This window comes from Rhagoletis pomonella, unplaced genomic scaffold (genome assembly GCF_013731165.1).
Source record: "Rhagoletis pomonella isolate Grant_MI unplaced genomic scaffold, Rhpom_1.0 Rhpom_scaffold_00002, whole genome shotgun sequence".
NCBI lineage: Eukaryota > Metazoa > Arthropoda > Insecta > Diptera > Tephritidae > Rhagoletis > Rhagoletis pomonella.
The window spans coordinates 588,774-609,717 of record NW_023458556.1 but is presented as its reverse complement, the minus strand read 5'-3'; the positions used below and the strand labels follow the sequence as shown (position 1 = coordinate 609,717).

The 20,944-nt window shown below is 35.0% G+C and overlaps 1 protein-coding gene across 1 annotated transcript in view; it reads right to left on the bottom strand.

Moving 5' to 3' along the window:
- Positions 1 to 244: 244 nt before the first annotated feature.
- LOC118757393 (homeobox protein B-H1-like) overlaps positions 245 to 20,944 on the bottom strand; it is a 21,398-nt gene continuing 698 nt past the window's right edge. Inside the window, exons 2-4 of the mRNA XM_036492111.1 lie at positions 20,643 to 20,942; positions 6,948 to 7,176; positions 245 to 1,194 (exon numbers count right to left, since the gene is read on the bottom strand). Coding sequence (XP_036348004.1) covers positions 549 to 1,194; positions 6,948 to 7,176; positions 20,643 to 20,942 — 1,175 coding nt within the window. The 3' untranslated portion in view covers positions 245 to 548. The remainder of the gene's footprint in view (positions 1,195 to 6,947; positions 7,177 to 20,642; positions 20,943 to 20,944) is intronic.

Here is a 20,944-nt window from a genome sequence, read left to right as displayed (position 1 = left end):
TTTTTTTAATTCTATAAAACAAAAAACACATATATACATACATAAATCGGAGATTTAAACTTCGTACAAAAGTAAAAAAAACAAGTAGATAATTTTTAAGCAAAAAACAAAACCGACTTCAACTCTCATATATAAATATATTTCATGATCCCATGATTGGATCTAAACCAGTATGGAAGTATGAGAATTATCGAAATCGATTGACATGGTCCAAAATTATGCGGTCACAGACACAAAAAAAAAACATAAAAAATAATCCGACGAACTGATAAACTCAAAGTTTAGCTTTTTTTACTCCGAATTTTTAGAAAGTTTTTTGGCAACCCATTCAGTTCTAAATTGAATGCAAGCTAGAAGGCGCTACAACGATGATTTTAGGAATTTTTTTTGTTGTCGATGTCAATAATTTTCTTCCATACGAAGTATGTTTGCTAATTTTCTTATAGGAAGGAAAATGCACCATGCAGTTATGATAAGCACTATACATAGATATATGAATGTGTTGAGATTTCCACTACTTTGTTATTTGGTATGTATGTATCTTAATTTCAAACTGATACTTGAATTTGATCCTCGTCATCAGACTGCACCTGTGAGCTGTTTCCTGATCGACCAGGTGGGCTTCCTGGATTTAGAGTGGGGCTGGGAGAGCGAGCCAGGTCAATATGTCTTAGAGGTGATTTTTGCGTGGGAGAATTTGACGAGCACCTCCGATCTATCGTCGCATTATTTTGAGATACAGGTGATGGTACTGTTGCCGTGACGGACAATGGTGGTGAAGCGATTGGCTTGTCGACAGGAATACAACTAGATGCAGATGTACCAGCTACCGCAGCCACTGCTGCCGCCGATGCGCTCTGGTAGTAGCTGCTTAATGAAGATAACGAACTGGAAGCGGAGAGATGCGAAAACGGTGCTGTAGCAGAAACGGGCAGTCCAGAAAGTGATCCTACGTTAGGAACTCCGGCGTACAAATTGTAGGGAAGAGGTTTTTGCATTGCGGCTGCGGCTGCTGCTTGGCGATAGTACAAATCAATACTCGACGGCGTAGGGGCACCATGTGGCGCCTGTGAACCTGGATAAGACCATGCGCCCAAATAAGGGGTTCCCCCATAGAGTCGCTGAAAAGCTGCAAAGTTTCCTGCTTCAGCCAGCAGTTCCAAACCAACCGCAGTCTGTCGTTTCCATTTTGTACTGAAATGAAGAAATACACAAATGAACAATATACATATACATATATATACTATATATATATACATGTTGATAAATGGATACCTAATGCAAAAAATAAGATAAAATTACAAATAATTTTTGTTTCATTTTAAAGATTATGTGGGCCTTTACAATGCCAGTTTGGAGTTGAGAGTACTTTTTTGAATTGTTCATTCGCATTTATAATGACGCAAATAAAAGGTCTCCGACCTTCGAAGGAAAGTAAAACATCACTTCTAGTTGATAAGAAAATAACATTTCAAAAGAAGAAGCAACCTCAAATCAACTCTGTACACGAATCTAAAGTCCCTTTTTTCCTCATCAGGATTTTTCCTAACCTAAAAATCGTGCCTGTTACATAACATCCGCCCTATTTTTTGAGGCTCGGGATGAACTCAGGTCCGTTAGACCGATTCTGATGCCGGATACATAGGACTGAATATTAAAAATAAATATAACTATCGCAGTAGAAAGACACGGCATGACCCCCTAACTTTTGAGAGCAAATAAAATAGAATAAGAATATTATGTTGCGAAAATGCTGGTGTACAGTGAAATTAAAACTGGCAACGGAAAATGACCCAATTTGACAAGGGATGACGGAAATTTGTCCGAAATAAATTATAGTCCTACTTTATCGGAAATTCCACCAATATCAAGAAATAATTAAAACTAATTTTGTAAATGGAATTTTAAGCGCTTAGATAAGCAATAACACATTCATATTTAGGGATGATCTCTGTAGGGAAACCGCGGACTAGTGAATCAAATTTCTAGTTCCGTACTAGGCCTTTATCGCCAAAAAGGAACTAGTCTGATAGGAACTAGATCCCCACCAGTCAAAAATCGGCGAAGAGTGGTACTTTTAAAAAACTAATTTTTTCAGTTTTTTTTTTCACTAGAAATCTATATCTAAAGTGACGAATTTAGAACTAGTTCGGAACTATCGAATAAGGGATGCAGCGGGGGGCTTGTTTACTTTACATAGATAAGTGTTCAGGCAGCTTTTTCGTTGAAATACGCTTCTATTCTGTGCTTCGCAGATGCATTTTCATAGCTTGGTAATACAAAACTAAAATTTGTGTTAACATTTCAACATTTTGGCACCGTCTGGAATCTAAGAAATAACAGCGAGCACCTCTGCAAACTCAGCTACAGCTCAAGGTATGTAAATGTACATTTCTTAAAATCATTCAAACAAATTTAATTTCAAATTGAAAACACGTTTCTTTGAAAATAATGTAAAATCGCACACGGAAGAACCGAAAAGATTGAAAAATCATGATACCTTTTTCTTTCGTCTGTCGATTTTAGAACTGGTTCGGAACTATAGAATTTAGGACTAGGTCGGAACTATCGAAAAAGGGATGCAGCGGGGGGCAATTGACTCTTCCTAGGACATCGCCATGTTAAATTCGCCAGTTGCTTGCATGCAAAAGAGATTTATCGCGAACCAGTACTGGGTCTAAATGTACTAGGAGCGCACCAGTTCAGAATTAGAGATTTTCCCCACAGGGATTGCAAATATGTTCCGTTAATGTTTTTTATTCAGTTTATTTCAAGGATTGACAAATTACAATGTACAGTCAAGTGTTACATACATACATACGTATGTACATACAGTTATGTGACTGGATAGAATTTAAAGTTAGATATTTTCAGTGGTTTTAGTGCATCGATGTAGTTATCACTTTTTACTGTTACTACTAAAAATAATGCGGTTTATATCACACAAAGATACGAATCCTTCATTTATTTTCAAAAGTGAATTGCATATAAATATTCAATTGTTATCTTCAATAATGACAATACGTTTCCGTTTCCCAGCAGGAATGCAAGTGACAATAGAAAATCAAATCATTTTTATGTTATTATTTGTAAACATTTCTTTGGTTCGACGAAAATATCGGAATCTTCATGGCTAGAAATTGGGAAATAGCCAAGAATCCAGGGATAATCGTAACGGTAGAAATCCTTTTTGAAGTTTTAAGCATGGTGCGCTCAAGAAATGTTCAAGAAAAATGTATTAAGCCGAATTTTCTTAAGCAGTAAAGAGTTCTAGAAATTTGCTACGCTGTCTACTACGGTTTTCTAAAGTTTTTTGTGAACAAAGAGCACAAGGTAACCCAATGTTTTCAACAGAAATATATTTTCGTTCCATTATTTTGTGATGAAAGAGTGAGGCAGCAGGCTGTGAAATATCAGATGCCAAAATTCAATGGACGCTACTATTCACACAAATGAAATAATGGCAACTTTTTTCTTGACCGGTTTTTTAATAGAAAAGCTTTAGCTTCATACCCGTACATTAAAATATGCATCAAACTAAGCAATTTCAATAAAAAGTTGAAAATACTGTGGTGAATACTGCGACGTATATCTACGGTGACCATATTAACCAAAGTAAAATAAAGGACATTTTTTTTTAATGATCTGGGAATACGTGCATACAACTTGTATGATAAAAGTACCTTACCAATATCGTAATTTAAATCACCAGTTAATTATATTATTTATTTGTACAAGTTCCGCTGTAGCGAAAAATTAAATAAATTAAAAATTAATTTATTAATTATTAACCAGTTAATTATATTATTTAATTGTACAAGTTCTCCTGCTGTAGCCAACAATTAAGCCAAATTCTTTCCAAGGTAAAAACCGAAAAAAATATTTATTTTGGTGAACATTTTTTATAACATTTCAAATTTATTTTTGGGTATTTTTTTTCGTTTTGTTAGAACCATGCAAAACCGAAATGCTGCTTATGTATAGATGCTGAAAGTAACGATGTAAAACACATGCCGGGTTCTGGCAAGTGCCCGATGTCTAAACGGAATAACCAAACATGAAGATACTCCAAGCTAACATGCATAGGAGCAAGACAGCAGATGTACTTATAGAGCAACTTATCGTTGAAAAGGAAGTACATGCAGTGATAATCAGTGAACAATATGGACACACAATTCACGATGGTGTGGTCGAAGACGAGTCAGGAACTGCCGCGAACAGGAAGCGAAGAATACTCACTCGAGCTAGGCGATTAGAATCGACGACCACGGAATCTAAAGACTAAAAACAGAGCAGAAAAGCCCTAAAACAGGCAATAAGCAGTAGTAAAAAGAAAAAATGGGAATAACTCAGAGACGACCTAAATAACAACCCCTGGGGTCTGGGTTATAGAATTGTGATGAAAAAGCTGGGGGCAAAGTTACCTGCGACTGAAATAACATGCGATGCGCAAGGTAGTGGACACCCTGTTTCCTACGTATGAGCCTCTGTTAGAAGTGTCTGAACATCTAACAGCCGAATCTGCCCCACCTTTCACCGCAGAATATCTAGCACTGGTAGCAAATGGGCTAAAAAACAATAAAGCGCCGGGACCTGACGGAATATCTGCGGAGGTGGTAAAAGCTTTGGCGACTGAACGACCGAATACATTGCTTAGCATGTACAACGCCTGTCTGAAAGAAGGAGTCTCCCGAAGTCTGGAAGAAGCAGAGGTTAATGCTGATTAGTAAAGACAAGGGGGACCCGTCCATTGCTTCTGCATACAGGCCATTTTGTATGCGTGATAGCGCAGGAAAACTTTTCGAAAATATGATCAAATTTCGACTTACTGAGGCGATAGAAAACAACGGCGGCCTGTCTGACAGACAGCACGGTTTTAGAGCCGGCATGTCAACATTAGGAGCCATTGAAGATGTGATGGAGAGTGTAGAAATCGCTCAACGTGGTAACTAGCACTCGAGGAAGATAGTGTTACTTGCAACCCTGGACATCCGAAATGCTTTTAACAGTCTCACATGGGCCGACATAATAAATGTATTGGAAACAAGGTTTTTAATCCCGAACTACCTAGGGAAGATAATTCGGAGTTACCTAAGCAACCGACGGCTTATATACGAAATAAGTGGTGGTCAAAAACCAAACCAAATATCTTCGGTGGCGGCCCAAGGTTCCATTCTCGGTCCAGACCTCTGGAATATAAGCTACGACGAAATATTGCGTATAGAGATGCTTGACGACGTTCATCTTGTTGGCTACGCAGACGACATTGCTGCTATAATAAACGCTCGTAATACCGAAGAGTCAAAAAGAAAGCTGAACAAAGTGATGATCAGAGTACAAGCATGGCTTGAGGACCATGGTCTGAAACTCGCTACAGAAAAGACAGAGCTGATCCTTCTGACAAAAAGGCACATACCGTTAGAGGTCGACATGCAAGTCCTTGACACAACGCTGACGACAAAAATGGTGGTGAAGTACTTAGGTGTACAACTAGACTCTCGTCTAACATTTTGGGCGCATATAAAAAACGGCGCGACAAAAGCTGCGCGAGTAACGGGAATGCTAAGCAAACTTATGGCAAATATTGGAGGTCCAAGACAAAGCAAGCGTAGACTGCTGATGGAAACGACGAACTCGATCCTTTTATACAGAAGCGAACTCTGGGCAGACACAGTAAAGTCGAAAGGTCGCCGAAATGTGCTAAATTCTATGCAGCGCACCTGCGCACTCAGAGTAGCATCCTCATACCGAACGGTGTCTGGAGCAGCAGTCCTTGTTATAAGCGTAACCATCGACATTCTTTTCAAAATTTTGATTGTTTGTTTGTATAAAAAAGACTCATTCCTGAGTGGCTTAAATTATTTCAAAAAAAAAGAAAACTGTATTGCGGCCGCTGTGGTGTAGTGGTAAGCAGTGCGTGCTTCAACTCCGCAAAGACTGGGTTCAAGCCCTGGTCAAAGCAACATCGCAAACAAATTTAGAAAAAAGGTTTGTTCTTAACAGCGGTCGCCCCTCGGCAGGCAACGGCAAACCTACGAGTGTATTTCTGCCATGAAAAACAGCTTCTCATAAAAATACAATCGCCGTTCGGAGTCGGCGTAAAACTGTAATTCTCTACGCGTTGTGTGACAATATCAAGGCGCACGCCACAAATCGGAGGAGAAGCTCGGCCAAATACTAACATATGCGTAAGCGCCAATCTATTATTATAATTATTAATGTAATATTGAATGGTCGAGTTCCAATGTGAATGTAAATTATCGTTGAATGAAAACGCTTATTATCATTCAGTACTACACTGAGAAAATACATATGCTATGACACTAGAAGAAAATCTTGCCAGTAGAAAATAGTCTTTTTGCTTCTGCCTTTGTACTCCTGCTAAAATTTGCTACCTAAGACAAAAAGTGCGTAACAGCTTTATATATACAGTCCATACTTTTTAAAGCCAACTGTATATTTTTTAAGAAAAATTGCAGTAAAGTTTATATAAGATTTTATTTTTTTTTTGTACAAAACGACTTTTTTATTTCCCAATACTAGGCGCTCATAGATATCAAGTAGCAAACTTTCTATGCGCATAAATTTGTTTGTAAAGCTTTTTATTTTTCTTTGTATAAGCCTGTGAACTTCAGAAAGTAGAATTTCGGAAATTTAAAAACATGTACACTGCCGGAACAAAGTATTGGCACAGCAAATTTTTCACAATATATGCAACAATTTTCATTCTAATATTTTTCTGCTAAAAATATGGTTCATTCTACAACAAAAAACATAGAAAATATAATTCCTAAACTTTGTGCAAAACTCGCGAAAATTCAGCAAATTTTCATAAAAAATTTTCAACTTTTTAATCAGATTTTTTAGAATTTTTTTTGAGTATGCAGATTTGTAGCCCAATCAATTTTATTATAACAAAGTGAATGTATTTGCATTGTTTAACTTACCGACGATTTTGATACCAAGTTTTAACTTGGCAGTCACTTAGATCAAGCTTGTGTGCGAGTTCCTGTCGCTCTTGCACACTTAAATATTTTTGCCTTTCAAACGATTTTTCAAGGGTTTGCAATTGGTGATCCGTGAAAGCGGTGCGTGCTTTGCGTTGCTTTTTACTCAAACTATGAGCTTCATTGATGGATCCACTCTTGATGCTACTGCCATCCTCGTCTTTAGCGCCTAAAAAAAAAGTTTAATTAAGAATTATTAAATTTATTGCCTATCTTTAGAATACAAATATCGACACTGTAAACCTGCATCTTTATAATAAATCAATATACTTCTAACTAGGGCTAGGAATCTCATGCATGTTTATAAAAAAAATTGCTTATAATTTTTTCCCAATTATGGATTTGAACCAGTGTCAATGTTTCTATTTAAACAAGATTGTAACTGGCTTGATTATAAACTAATTTTATACTTACATACTACATACGTAAATATGTATTGTAATTTGATATGAACCCAATCGTAATTTTTGTTAAAATACATGTTGTATTTACATATATATATTTATACCGGCAATAAGATATTTATTAGGAAAATATTTTTAATTGGATAATTTCCATTTTTGAGTGCATGAGATTCCTAGCCCTATTCATAACTATTGAAAGCCTCATACAGTATAGCCCATACCTACTAAAATAAAATAAAATAAACTAGTTGAATAAACTTTATAAAGTAGAGAATTTTAGTTGATGAAAAAAATATTAGTAACTTTTCATGTGCTCTGTTGCCATGTTGTTTTCTTTCACACGTCTAAACGCGACGGTGGAACGTTCAACTTTCGCTGCGCGCGCAAGATAATTTCTTACATATTTTGTTGTTAAATCATTAGCAATTTTAAGAAAATTTGTGTACACGCTTTGTTTGAGTAACCAGTTATCTATACTCCAAACAAATGATCAGTTTAATAGCAACAGATTTGAAGGACTTGTTGTATTTCGCCTCCAATCTATTAATTTAAGTGTCCTTTTTTGGCGAATTCGTAGCTCTTGCGCATTAGTGCGAACCTAAGAAGACGAAAGAATCGAATGCAGGCAAATTAATTAAAAATTAGCCTTTCATCGTGGCTGTGCGTATCTTAGTTAGCCATTAATGTTGAAGGCAAATGAATCTTGTCCTCTCTTTAAAAAAATAAAATTGTCTTTTTTTTTGGTTTGTGAGACCTCGGAAATACATATGTGTATGAAATGTCGTAGAGATTGCTAAATCAGTTACTGATATACGCTTAACATGTGCACATCTCTCTCCATAATCTTATTAAGATATACGTTTTATCAAAAGTTGTGTTTTCGTATTCTCCAGCAAAAAATATCCCTTGCCCGTAACCAAATTTCGGAGAGCAAGCCAATATTTACTCTCAATCAGTGAAATATGCAATAAAGTACGAAAACGCAAAACCAGCAAGAAGTTGCAAGTTTTATGAACAGCTGATTAATTTGTTATTTTCCGATGTAATTTTCTTAGAAAACCAGTATTTTCCATCATATTATATATTTAAATAGGTTTATTTTGTCAATTGCAACTATAAAAGCACCACAAACAATTATTATGTGAATTACATTCAGATGGCATCATGCCATCAGCTGTTTTTCTTACTAGCAAATAGTTGCTAGTAAAAATTTATCCAGTAAAACTTGCAAGTTCAGCTGTCATTTTTGCTCTCTCAATTTCCCCTCTTTTGCTAGTTTCTTGCATACGAAAACGACATCCAGTAAAAAACCAGTAAAATTAGTACTGGATTTACTGGATAGTGGGTACGCGAACAGGGCTATAAATAAGCAGAGCCGCGCCCATTTTTCCCAGTTTTTTTTTTATTTGGTTTTGTGCTAAAAGATTACTCCGTATGCCAATTTTGAGCAATGCAGCTTCAGCGATTAGTTGCATTCGCGTATTGATAACTATAGGGGAAATTTAAAGACCAAACTGGCATTTCGTTTCGTTGAGAAGCTGCCATTTTCTGCTGGAAAAAATTTTGCTCTCAGCAATTTGCCAGCAAGAAAAACAGCTGATCAAAGTCATCTCACTGCAACCTATGAAAAAAATTAAATGTATTTTGATGGTTTTTAAATTTAAAATAACTTATTAGGTCTGCAAATGTTTCGGTAGAAAGCGCATACTCCTTTACTTACTTTTGCTTAGCAAATTGCTTTAGGAAAACTTTAATTTATATTATTTTCATGTTTTCCATTTTATGTTTTGGTATGTAAATGAAATTTCGATCAGCTGTACTAAAAACTTGCAAGTTTTTGCTAGTTTTGCGTTCGCGGACTTATGCGAACATTTCTCTACTTGAGAGAGAATAGATAAAACTTCATTTGTATTTTGCTGTTTAGAGTTTTCTGCTGTAAGAATACGTGAATAGACCTAATTGCTGAAAGTTATCAAAAACTATCAGGTTTTTGTGTTCGCGTACGCAAGAAACTGGCAAAGAAGGGGAAATTGAGAGAGCAAAACGACATTTCATTTTGAGGGGAAGCTGCTGGTTTCTACTGGAAAATGTTTGCCAATAAGAAAATAGCTAATCAAAACCAGCTGGTTGGAATTTCCGCAAATCACTAAATACAATTTGATGGTTGGGAAGTTAAAAATAATAAAATGCGACTAATTAAACTTGCGAAAATTCAGTAATAATTCGTTTAGTCAGTAAAAGGCCTGGGGATTTGTTTTCTTACTTTTTCAATTTTACACTTTTGAATAAAAAAAATTCTATCAGCTGTTCGTCTAACTTGCAAGTTTCTGCAAATTGTCTGTTCGCGTAAAAAAAGCAACCCTACTCTACGCTGCGAGATTTAATTCATTACAGCTATGACCATGACATGGTTATTTTCGTTTTGTTTCGACTGCGTACTAGTTCCATCAATAACTTGATTTATTTTGATTTATAAAATATATGTATGTATTTTATTGACCATGTGTCCCATTTAAAATAAACGACGGTTAATTTGGCGTGACAAACTTGTTTTGTAATGCCATAGGTTATGTACCTTCTTCCGACTTTAACAAACTTAGGGCCGTTTTCTGGACTGCCTGTTAAAGATAACCGGTGCTTTGACTGCCAGGCAAATTTGTTGCTTACATGCCAAAAAACATGAAATCGATAAAAAGTCGATAAAGCACACCGGCCGCCAATTTTTTGCGGGCAGTCGAGTAATTTGTTTACTCTAAACGTATTTTTGCAAAGACAAATTTTTATACCCGAGCGCACTTTGTTCACATAACGGTTGCTTGTAACAAACAAAACGAATCGAGATAGATATAGACAAATCTATACCTAAACGATCAGAATGAAAAAATAAGTCCATGAAGGGGTGACTGTCTGTCCGTCCGCCCGTCTATAATTTATTGGAAAATGGGAGTAGCCACGAACTAAAATTACGGCCGCTTTTCACATAACGGTAAATTTCAGAAATGCTTGAAACTTCAATATTTCGAAATTTAAGGACGCTAATTTACACAAAATTGACACTAACTACATTCCCTGAAAAAGAAGTAATATTATTATGGAATTTTGAAAAATGGGCGTGATACCGCCCACATATAACTATGCAAGTTTATCGAAGATGTTTGACACAGAGATAAAACCAACGGTAGTTTTCGGATTGGTGAAAAAAAAACTATATTTAGTAATTGTAATGTTCGGCTCCACCCGAACTTAAACTTTTTTACTTGTTTTCATACGCTTTCGCAGTTCCTATTGCTTTTTCATTTCATCACGTCGATTATTGAGCTCATCCAAGGCGAATTTATACAAGGTTGTGTAAGTAGAATTGGTGAGGTCGGGATCGCAAAGGAGGGATCACCCATGCGGGATCTGCGGGATTTGCGGGACTACGGAAAAAAATCAAAAAGACGAATGCGAGTTGTGAACGTGCTCGCCAAAATGTTCGTCGTGCTTGGCTTTATAAAATATACATCATTTTATAACCCAGTACATAATTTCAGAAGTTAAAAGCCCTTCCGAAAGGCCTTCTGGAGACTCAAGAGGCCTTCCGCTCTACATTCCTTACTCCTTAATTTTTTGTGTGGACCTTCAATTGATGGCTTCTTCTTTTGCCAGATTAGCGTTGCCAAATTTCCCGTATTTTGCATTAAATTTGAAATGTTCCGCCGGGACAAGATTTTTCCCGTATTTTCGACAATTTAATTATTCTTTACAACCTGTAAAGTTCTACTCAACATGGTCTTGGTTTAACGCGGCTATTGTGAGCAGTGTTGCCGCGAAACATTTTTAGCGGTAGCTAAATTCAGGCTAAAAAAGGGCTAAAAAAGAGCTAAAAATCGTCGTTGTGGCTAAAAATGGTAGCTAAATTTTTTTACCTACATATAAATATATAAGTATATACGCAAACATTTTCTATAAGTAATGATATAGAAAGCAATGAACTCTGGAAATTAATATTTTATTCAACAAATAAACTTGTTGTGTAACACATAAAGCATATTAAGGGCCGCCAACTTACCTATTTTAAAGTATAGTTAAATCGTTAATGGATAAGATAACGGCCCATAAACGTAAAAAAAATACATATACATATGTATGTACAGTTTAAAAATTAATTTCTTACATAAACAAAAAAATGAGATCACATTAAGAATACATAAGTACTAGAATCATATCTATATACAGTGTCGGACAATACTAAATAACTTAAATAATTTCAAACTATGCTTCGAAAAATATCCATTTGTAAATTTTTAAAATGTTATGTTATAATTTACAAAGAATTAAAATGTCGGTGCTTTATTATTGACCGACGCTGTATGTATCAAACAAACAAAAGAGTATTCATTTAATGAACTCATAGTAAAATAATTTAATCTATAAAAATTTTTTTTAACACATTAAATATTTATATCTATATCAATACTATCATCGCTAAGCGACTCTTCGTCGTTACAATTTTGTTCATTTCTCATTAACCTGACGATATCATCTGTAAAATCAAAATCATGACAACATTTCTGTACATTTTTTAAGCCATAGTTAATAAAGCGTTTAACATTGCAAAATTCATTTTATTTCTGTGCTTATTTTTAACGAAATTTATTATAGAAAACGTCCTTTCAACTTCTGCGTTACTTAAAGGTAAAAGAAGCAACCGATAAACAAACTTTTTCCACCACTTAAGCTGGCGACACAATGAACAGTTTATTTGCCTTAAAGGAAAGGCGTTCGCTTTATGAGCGAAGAGTTAAACACTGATTGTGAGTAGGTCATTAGCAAGTATTATTGCATGAAACTCTGTAAGAGAAATATAGCTAAAAATTACCGTTGATTTTTTAGTTTTTTTTTATGGAGGGTGTTGCGAATTTTCTTCCACACAGTGCATGAACAAATCTGACTTTTATATGGAAGAAAATGCGCAACACCACTGTTTTTCTGCAACAAAACAAAACCAAAATTCTTTTCTTTAATTTTATTTTCATTAACAACCTTTTACTTTTATTCTTATTTTAATTTGGCCAGCCAATTAACAATAAATTCGAACTGGCGCATTATAGAAGATAAAATATGACTTCCACTTTGGTAAATTTATCTAAAAACACCGACTGGAATGAGTGGAAGGTGAGTTTTCAAGTAGTTTTCAGCGAAAACTGGTTTTCGTTTGATAAATTTTACATGGACGAAAATGCAAGTTTTAAGTCGAAAACCAATTTTAGCAACGAAAACATGTTTTCGATGTCGGTCTGAACATGGTATTACGTAAAAATGTTTTAAAATTGTTTTTGTTTTGTTTGCTTCCACTTACGTTAAGAAGTACAAATACGTTCCTGACCTGAACAAAAATTTTCTTTGATCTCTAATGGTTATTGTTTGTTTATATATACATTAGACTGACTCACCAAAAAAGTTGCGGTTTTTCCGCCGGGATTACAAAATCTTTTATATTTTAATACGTCTACCAAAATATTTCGGAAAAATATTAAGATTTAAGTGAGCTGGACCGATTTGAAAATACTTCCAAAAATGGAGTTTTTTGTGAATAAAAATAGTTTCTTAAAGAACTTTTCGAAAAAAGTCCCCTCAGATGACAAAACAGATTCAGCTTAAAAAATCTGCATAAAAATGTTAAAAACTATTTTCAACGGAAGAATGAGACTTTTGATGCTGTTTTTTACATTTTTCAAAGATTGATTTACGAGAAACTTGAATAACTGGGCCAAAACTATTCTGATTTAGACTTATGGGATCTCAGTAGAAAGGTATTTTCACACAGTTTTTACTTCTGTCAAAAAAAAGTCATTCGTAACCCTTTTTTTTAAATACCAATAAATATTAATTCTACGTTGAACACGTTCGTAAGTAAAAAGGATGACAAAATACCTTTCCAATGACACCTCTTAAGTCTAAATCGGAAGAGTTTACGTTCGGTTATTCAAGTTTGTCTTACACCAATCTTTGAAAAAAGTTAAATCTCGTCATTACGATTCTGTTCAAAATTTTTTTTTAATTTTTCTTAAATGTTTCCATGCAAATTTTTTAAGCTTAAACCGGTTTGTCATTTGAGGGGATTGTTTTCAAAAAAAAATCTTTAGGAAACTATTTTTATTCATAAAAAAACTACAGTTTTCGAGGTATTTTCAAATCGGTCCAGCTCACGTAAATCTTAATATTTTTCCAAAATATTTTGGTGGACGTCCTAAAATATAATAGATTCTATAATTCCAGTGGAAAATTAGTACCGATTTTTTTTTTGTATCTATGGGGAGTGATGCAGTCTAATATACATACTTTAAAACTCAGAAATGTTCTTATGACATAATTACGTATATAATAAAATACGTTGTGATAAATCAGTGAAAACGTTTTTTACAACGCTTTTATCAACTTGCAATGTTGTGTGTCCAGACCACTATTTATAGATACTATAAATAGGTTTGTTCCACACGAGCCCGCGGGTACCCACGGGTGCCCAAAGCAGCCCAGAAAGCGTTCCTCACGCTAGAAAAATGGGTAATAGAGAGCGAATACGTTCCACTTTTGGATCGTAAATATCTTCTTCTTTGTGCACGAAACAGCCCAGACTTTTTTTCCGGGCACAAATGTGCAAAAGGGCAATTTGAAATAACTGCTGTTGTTGTTTAAATCCGAAAGCAAATTTTATAAAAACAAAAGTGCAAAATATCACAGAATTTTCAGAAAATGTAGTTATTTGGTAATTTTATTAGCCATATAAGATAAATACACGTAAAATCATTGTTTAGAGCTGATATGTTGATTCCGGGCACGAAATGTGGTTTTTTGCGTTCCTCACGCTCTGGGCACTTTTGGCACATTTTTGACACTTGTGAGAGAGTAACTTATTTTTACTCTCTAATTACCGGACCAGCCCGGAAAGCGTGGGGAACGAAGCTAATATAGCAAAAAGTCTAGATATCAACCTAGTCTAGATATCAACCTCGTTGTAGATATCATATCAAAGCCATACAGTTAAAAGACTGTAGATGTCGCCCCGCCAGAGGAAATTCAATATTGCGCATAAAAATATGCACCACATACGTTACAGCGGAAATGGACGACACGCCATTTTTTTTATATGAAATTAATTCCTGCTATATGCACGTACATATGGATGTACATATGCATGAATATACTCAACGTGAGCGCAAAACATTTTGCTTGCATAGTCTTTTGTTGCCTTATATAGCACAATGTAATATGTGAAATTAAATAAATCGCATGGGATAAATTTTTGCAGAGTATTTATTTGTCTTAATTAAATACTTTTGCAATTGAAGGGATTAGTCGAATTATGTTGGTTGCAAACCAGCCCTATTTTTTGATGAGAAATATTTTTCCCGAAGGCGTCATATAGTAATTATTTCACTTAAAACTAAGTTTAAACTACTGACCAGTTTTTTAATGCAAGTTCATTTATATGTATGTTTTATGTTCCATACGAGAGACTGAATTGGTGTGTTGCACTTCTTAATTTACCAAGGTTGGCCCAAAAATCGTGAGTCATCACTTTAAATGGGACTAATTACTGTAAAATATACCTACTTAGATTGCTGCTACGCTAAGGCTCAATTTCAGAGAGCCTATTTAAGTAGAGATAGTTGATTAACTTCAACAATTTATTTTCAGATCATACATTTAAATTGCACTTAAATGGCCAATATTGGCTATTTAAATTTCAGATATGCAATCCTGTGTTTGTACCAAACAACCCAGATTAAAAGATGGGTTGCTTTATCAATCTTGACAAAGAACAATCAGCTGTTCAGCGCAAATTGTAAACAAACAAACAAACGCAACAACAATTTAAAGGAGCGAGCAAAGGTGTTGCCACTTGTTTGGCATATTTAAATAAAGTTGATCTGAAACCCAACGGAAGTTAAACGGCATTTAAATAACAATCCAAAATTAAACTTAACTGCCGTTTAAGTATTCATTTGAATTTGGCCCTAAGAAATTATCAAAAATTTTGGCACAAAGTAAGAAAGGGACTGTTTCGTCTATTTCTTTAAATTAAAGTCAAATCTGCGGAAAATTAACAATAAAATACTTTCTTCGCAAAATCTACAAAGGGCCTTTTTATTAAAAAAAAAAAATGTCTGTAGTTTGGGCTGAATTTGTTGGATTTTTTAGACTATTTAAAAAAGCTTAAGCACTCCCTTAGGCTATCTGCACACTTGTCGTCCAATCATAGTTGCGTTATCGTCTCGCCCTGAAATTTTGAGCCGAGCACATGCATTTCAAAGGAGATCTGCACACTTGTCGTTATCGGCTAGTTATCGGCAAATCGTAGAAGATGCAGAAACGGATAAGTACGGCACTGTCGTTTGCTAATCGTTGTGCACGCATTGTTTGTTTACATTTTATGGGGGAAAATTAGTGAAAAAGTTAATATTTGCATTAAAATTGTATAAAAATTAGTATTTTTTTGCATAAAATCTGTGGAAATTATTAAAAAGTGGATAATTGCATTAAAATTTAATAAATATGAGCGTTTTAACTATAAAATATGACGAAATTGTATTAAGTCTCTGTGTGCATACACAAAACACATTCCAGGAAAAGAAAAGAAGAGATATTACTGGAAAATTACGTCTAGAAATGTTGCAGCACAGTCTATATTTAAAAAATTGCAGGTTTTTGTAAATATTTCGCGAAAATATCAACCAAAAAAAACAGAAAATACCTGCTCCAAGTGAATTTTTAGACGCCAAATGAATTGAAATATCACGACCAAGTGTGCAGAAGTGTAATCGTCATGTAATCGTTGCTTCATGACGATAACTATGACTCAACTATGATTGGACGACCAATGAGCAGAAAGCCTTACAGTAAAATTAAAAACACGAAGAGCATACAGCATTTTTTACACAAACATATTTTTTTCCCCCGATCGCTACTACACTAAAGGCCCGTCCACATACAAGAGCAGCACAGGTAAGCACCTCTCTATATGACTAATCATCAGCTCTTCTAACATCCATTTAATTACTGTCCAAAACCCTCAGCCTTTTCCTCAGCCTATCGTTAGATGAGAATGAAGAGAACATTTAGTTGATTCACTGATTTAGACAGAGTTTGGTAAAAGTCTGTTCAACGAGCCCGAAATTGCGCAATTTCGACACTCCATTTAAATTTGAAATATTAGCTGTTTACACGACCATCTCAATTTCGATGACAGTTTGTTGTTGTTTTGTTAGTTTTGTTTTGCTCGGTTTGTTTGTCCTATTTATATTTACATGTTATTGACGTTTGTTTTTCTTCATTTAGCTCATTAATTGTTCACAATAAGCAATTTTCAGAGTTTTATTTGCGAAGTTGAGGCAATTTCATGCGCAATTTCAGGTGACAGTTTTTTGTGGAAACGCGATTTAATACTAAGTCCCCACGGGCACTGCCACCTCACTACGTTTGTGAATAACTCCGTCTACACTTCAAATAGGGATATTTTGCGAGTCTCTAAAGCCCCTGCACGGTGCACGGATTGCATGGATTGCACGGATTGCACGGTGAAACCTGATTTTCATATGGGACAGCTTTAGAAACCGTACAATCCGTGCAAGGGCTTTGAAAGATTGCGAGAATACCGCTAGTGTTATACATAGTTTAGTGCAATTTGTGTAAAAATGAATGAAGACGACTGAATTGTGTCGTTATAGAAGAGGACCATCGACTTGCAGAAAAAAAATAGTTTCTCACTTTAAAGATTAATCCAATATTTTATATGTATTTGTTATAAAACACACATTTCTGTTCGTCTGTAACTCAGCTTCTACTATCGAACTAGTTCAATTAGAGCTAGTTCATTGAGCTGAACGAACTAGAAGTGAACTAAAAACTCCAACTCTAGTTAGCAGTTTGTTATATTGCAGCAAAGTATTGAATTCCCCAGCACTGAGCACTGGGGGCTCGACCCTATTAAGCTGGCATTTCAGGGTACTATTTTATATATAGTATATAAGGAAAATTTGAAAGTTAGGGGGGGGAGGCTCGAGCACCTCCCTGCCCCTACCTGGCTACGCCCATGAATAGAGATAGTTGCCCCGATAGTATTTAAAATTCAAGGCTGAGCTGCCGCCGTCTTGAAAAAATCTTTCAAAGTTACAATGAATTAAATAGTGTATAATTATATAGCAAACATCTTAAAAACATATATTTAGAAACGTGGTATTAGTATAAAATATTTTAGTTACTTTATAACATCAGTAATATAAAATAGAATAAATTTGTTTGCAACTGCCGCCTAACAAAGCGGCGTTAAATTTAATTAATACAAGCGGCGTAAGTCTTTACGATCAGCTGTTTAGGCTAAGCCCAACACGTTGAGTTCAGGTAGCGTAAAAATTTTCCGTTTGAAAAAATGGCGGAAAGTTGCCAACTGTTGAACTGAGCGGAACTACTCAACTGTGCGTTTCTTAGAAACGCGCCCAATGTTTTGTAAATCATACAACATAAAGCTGTTTTCTGCAAATGTAAGAACACTGTCAGGTTGAAGTTCTCTCTGATTTGCTTTTTATTTTAATATTTCTTCAAAGCGAATGACTCAACTTTCAACAACCAGCTCACAATTGTTTATTTTAACGAAATAAAACCAAAAATTGAAAGAAAGTAATGGAAAAATATGTTTTTTAAACATCATTTAACATTTCGCTGTTACAAAAAAAATCTTTCCTGAAAAACTTTGTGTACTTTATGCAGGTATTCGCTGTGTTTTGTATATTTAGTTATTAGTCCGGTCAAATTAAGTACATAGACTAAAAACAGTAGGACCATTCCATTGTGACTGATGGGACATTTTACTCCAGAATGTGATCAATTGTGAATTTTAGATATGTTCTCGGAACTTAAATATACAACAGCGAAAGATAACTTTTAACATAAAACGATTACTGATGCATAAAATTGCTTTAACAAAAATACCAAACGATTTCTTATTTTTATGTAACTATCATTTGAATGAATGTGACTGGTGGGACATTGACTGGTGGGACATTGAAAAGAACTCTATTTTACCCTTGTGCACTCAAAGATGAATTTTAGCCAAAACACGTAATCTTCACGAACGACGTTTTTGTGTTGTAAAATATGAATTATAAGCTTCCGTTTTCAATAAAAAATAGGCTTTTTGTCATATTCATAGAAATATTAAAAAAATATTAAAGTTGTGACTGGTGGGGCATCTTCTTGTGACTGGTGTAAAGTTATTACGCATGAAATAAAAGTTCCCAAAGACAAAAATTACAACTTCGTTTAATTTTTTTAATATTTTCCAACAGATTAATGAAATGTAGTCATTTTAAAAGATGTAACTACTGAAATAGAGATAATTAGGGCGTATTTAAATGTATGTCGTTTTCCTCTTTTCAATGGTAGTAAACTTATAAAAATTCGTATAGAGCTAGAATTTGTAACACCATTACAAATAAGGTCATAGGTAAACAATATCAGTTTGTTGCATTTTTCTCGTAATTAAACGTCCATCTTGTAGTTAAAGGTGAATTTCTACGAACGAAAGATACACGATGTAGTTTTTGAAAACGATATGAGAGCAGGTTTCAATGATTAAAATCTCATTTCAATGAAAACGGCACTTATATTTTTTTTTATATGTAGATACTTATGTACAATGTCAAGTCAAAAGGCGTTTTTTACCTTATAAACGACTTTGCAAGTTTTAAATTGGGAGAGTAAGCTTTGAAAAAATTTTACTTAAACTTTAGATATTTCTGGATGCTTCACTTCTTAAACTTTAAATTTATCATATATATTTCCTTTTACATATGTGTGTACAAACATACATACATACATACGTATGTATATATGTATATCCAGGCTTATCAACATTTTCAGTTAATTTGGATAATCATGTTTCCATCTCTTTTAACTGAAGCCTGATTTTAATGAGCATATTATTGCGGCGTAAGTTGTAAAATCCGACTTTGAGTTATAGTTCTTTTTTACAAACACGCTATGGCTTTTAAACAGGGATGCTAAACAAACGAAACGACATTTTGTTATTTCGTTAATGTGTAAATTTAACAAAATAATTTCGTTATGTTTCAGAGCTAAATTGACGAAACAAAACCCAGTCGTTAACGTTGAAACAGAACAAAACTCAATCGTTGGAAAATTGTAATTGTTGTAAACCATTGCCAGCTCACTGTTAGCACCTAGTTCCTAAATGTATGCTACAGCTTCAGCGTAAACGTTAAAAATCAAAATACGTGGAACTTTTGGCATTTTCTATATTTCTAGCGCTTTTCCTAAGGCCCTGTCTCCACACGAAAACACTGATGTCGTGATAACCATGTCACAAAATATATTTCCACTTGAGACCGCCAATTTCTCATGGGCGACAATATAAGCCAGCGCTTATTGTTTGACATCTATTGCAGGCAATTCGATAGTTTGACAGCCATATTTTCATTTGAAAGAAAGCGTGCCGGTAGTAACATCGATGAAATTTTGATATTAAATCAAAATAAAAATCTGTTTCCTATTGTATTAATTATGATTACGTTTTAGGAAATTATTCAGCAAGTTGTTTAAAGGTTTAAATGTTTTTAAACATCCAAATTGAGAGAATGTTGTCAGGTGGCGTCATGCGGCAAATGCTTATTTCAAGACATCAAAGTGCCCACACACAAAAACTTGCAATCACATTGCTTGTCAAAATGACAGTTGCCAGGCCATCGGTGTTCGCCTGTGGAGTTCTGCGGTAAGGACTGTGGCAATTTTTAGCGTTATGCGAAATTATGTAAAATGAAATGTCTGTTTTGACCGGGATTTATTGAATGTATGCTTTTTAGTCAGCAGTCAGTTTGTAACGGTCATAGGTATGTACTTGCAGTTTTTAATTTGAAATTAGCATAGGTGACACTCTGTATATCTATGCGTATGGGTGCTTTTACTGGGAAGTAAAGCAAAATAATCTTAATAAGAGGCATAGTTTCTGTATCATCTATAATTGAATTTTGAGTTGCATTCGTCTCCGAATGGCACACTGTTTGTAATTGGAAGCTTTTTGATGGTAAAAACTTCAGCGCAAAGATAATCGGCTTTCAAATATCTAATATGAGCTCAGGTATACTAGAGAGTATACTCTTTGCTCTATGACCAACAAATTTCTGTTTCAGAATCTAACGGTCACCCCGCCCATATAAAATGAATCTCACCTCACCATTACTACAAACACTGTTGTCGTCCTGGTGGCCGCCACTCCCGACTTCACTATCGCAATCCTCATTATCCTGGTAGTCACTATTGTTATCAAGTTCCCGTGCGGCGGCGGCAGCGCTGGCATAATGCTGTTGCATCACAGCCGCATATTGAGCCACATTGAGGCCATTTGAGCCGATTTGTGTGGCACCGACGGGAAAATGAATTTTATGTGCAGCGCCGGCAACGGCCGTCCCAGCAGTTACGGGCGTTTGATTATGTAACGGAATTAAATTATGTGGAGGGGGGACTCGTGAATGATGT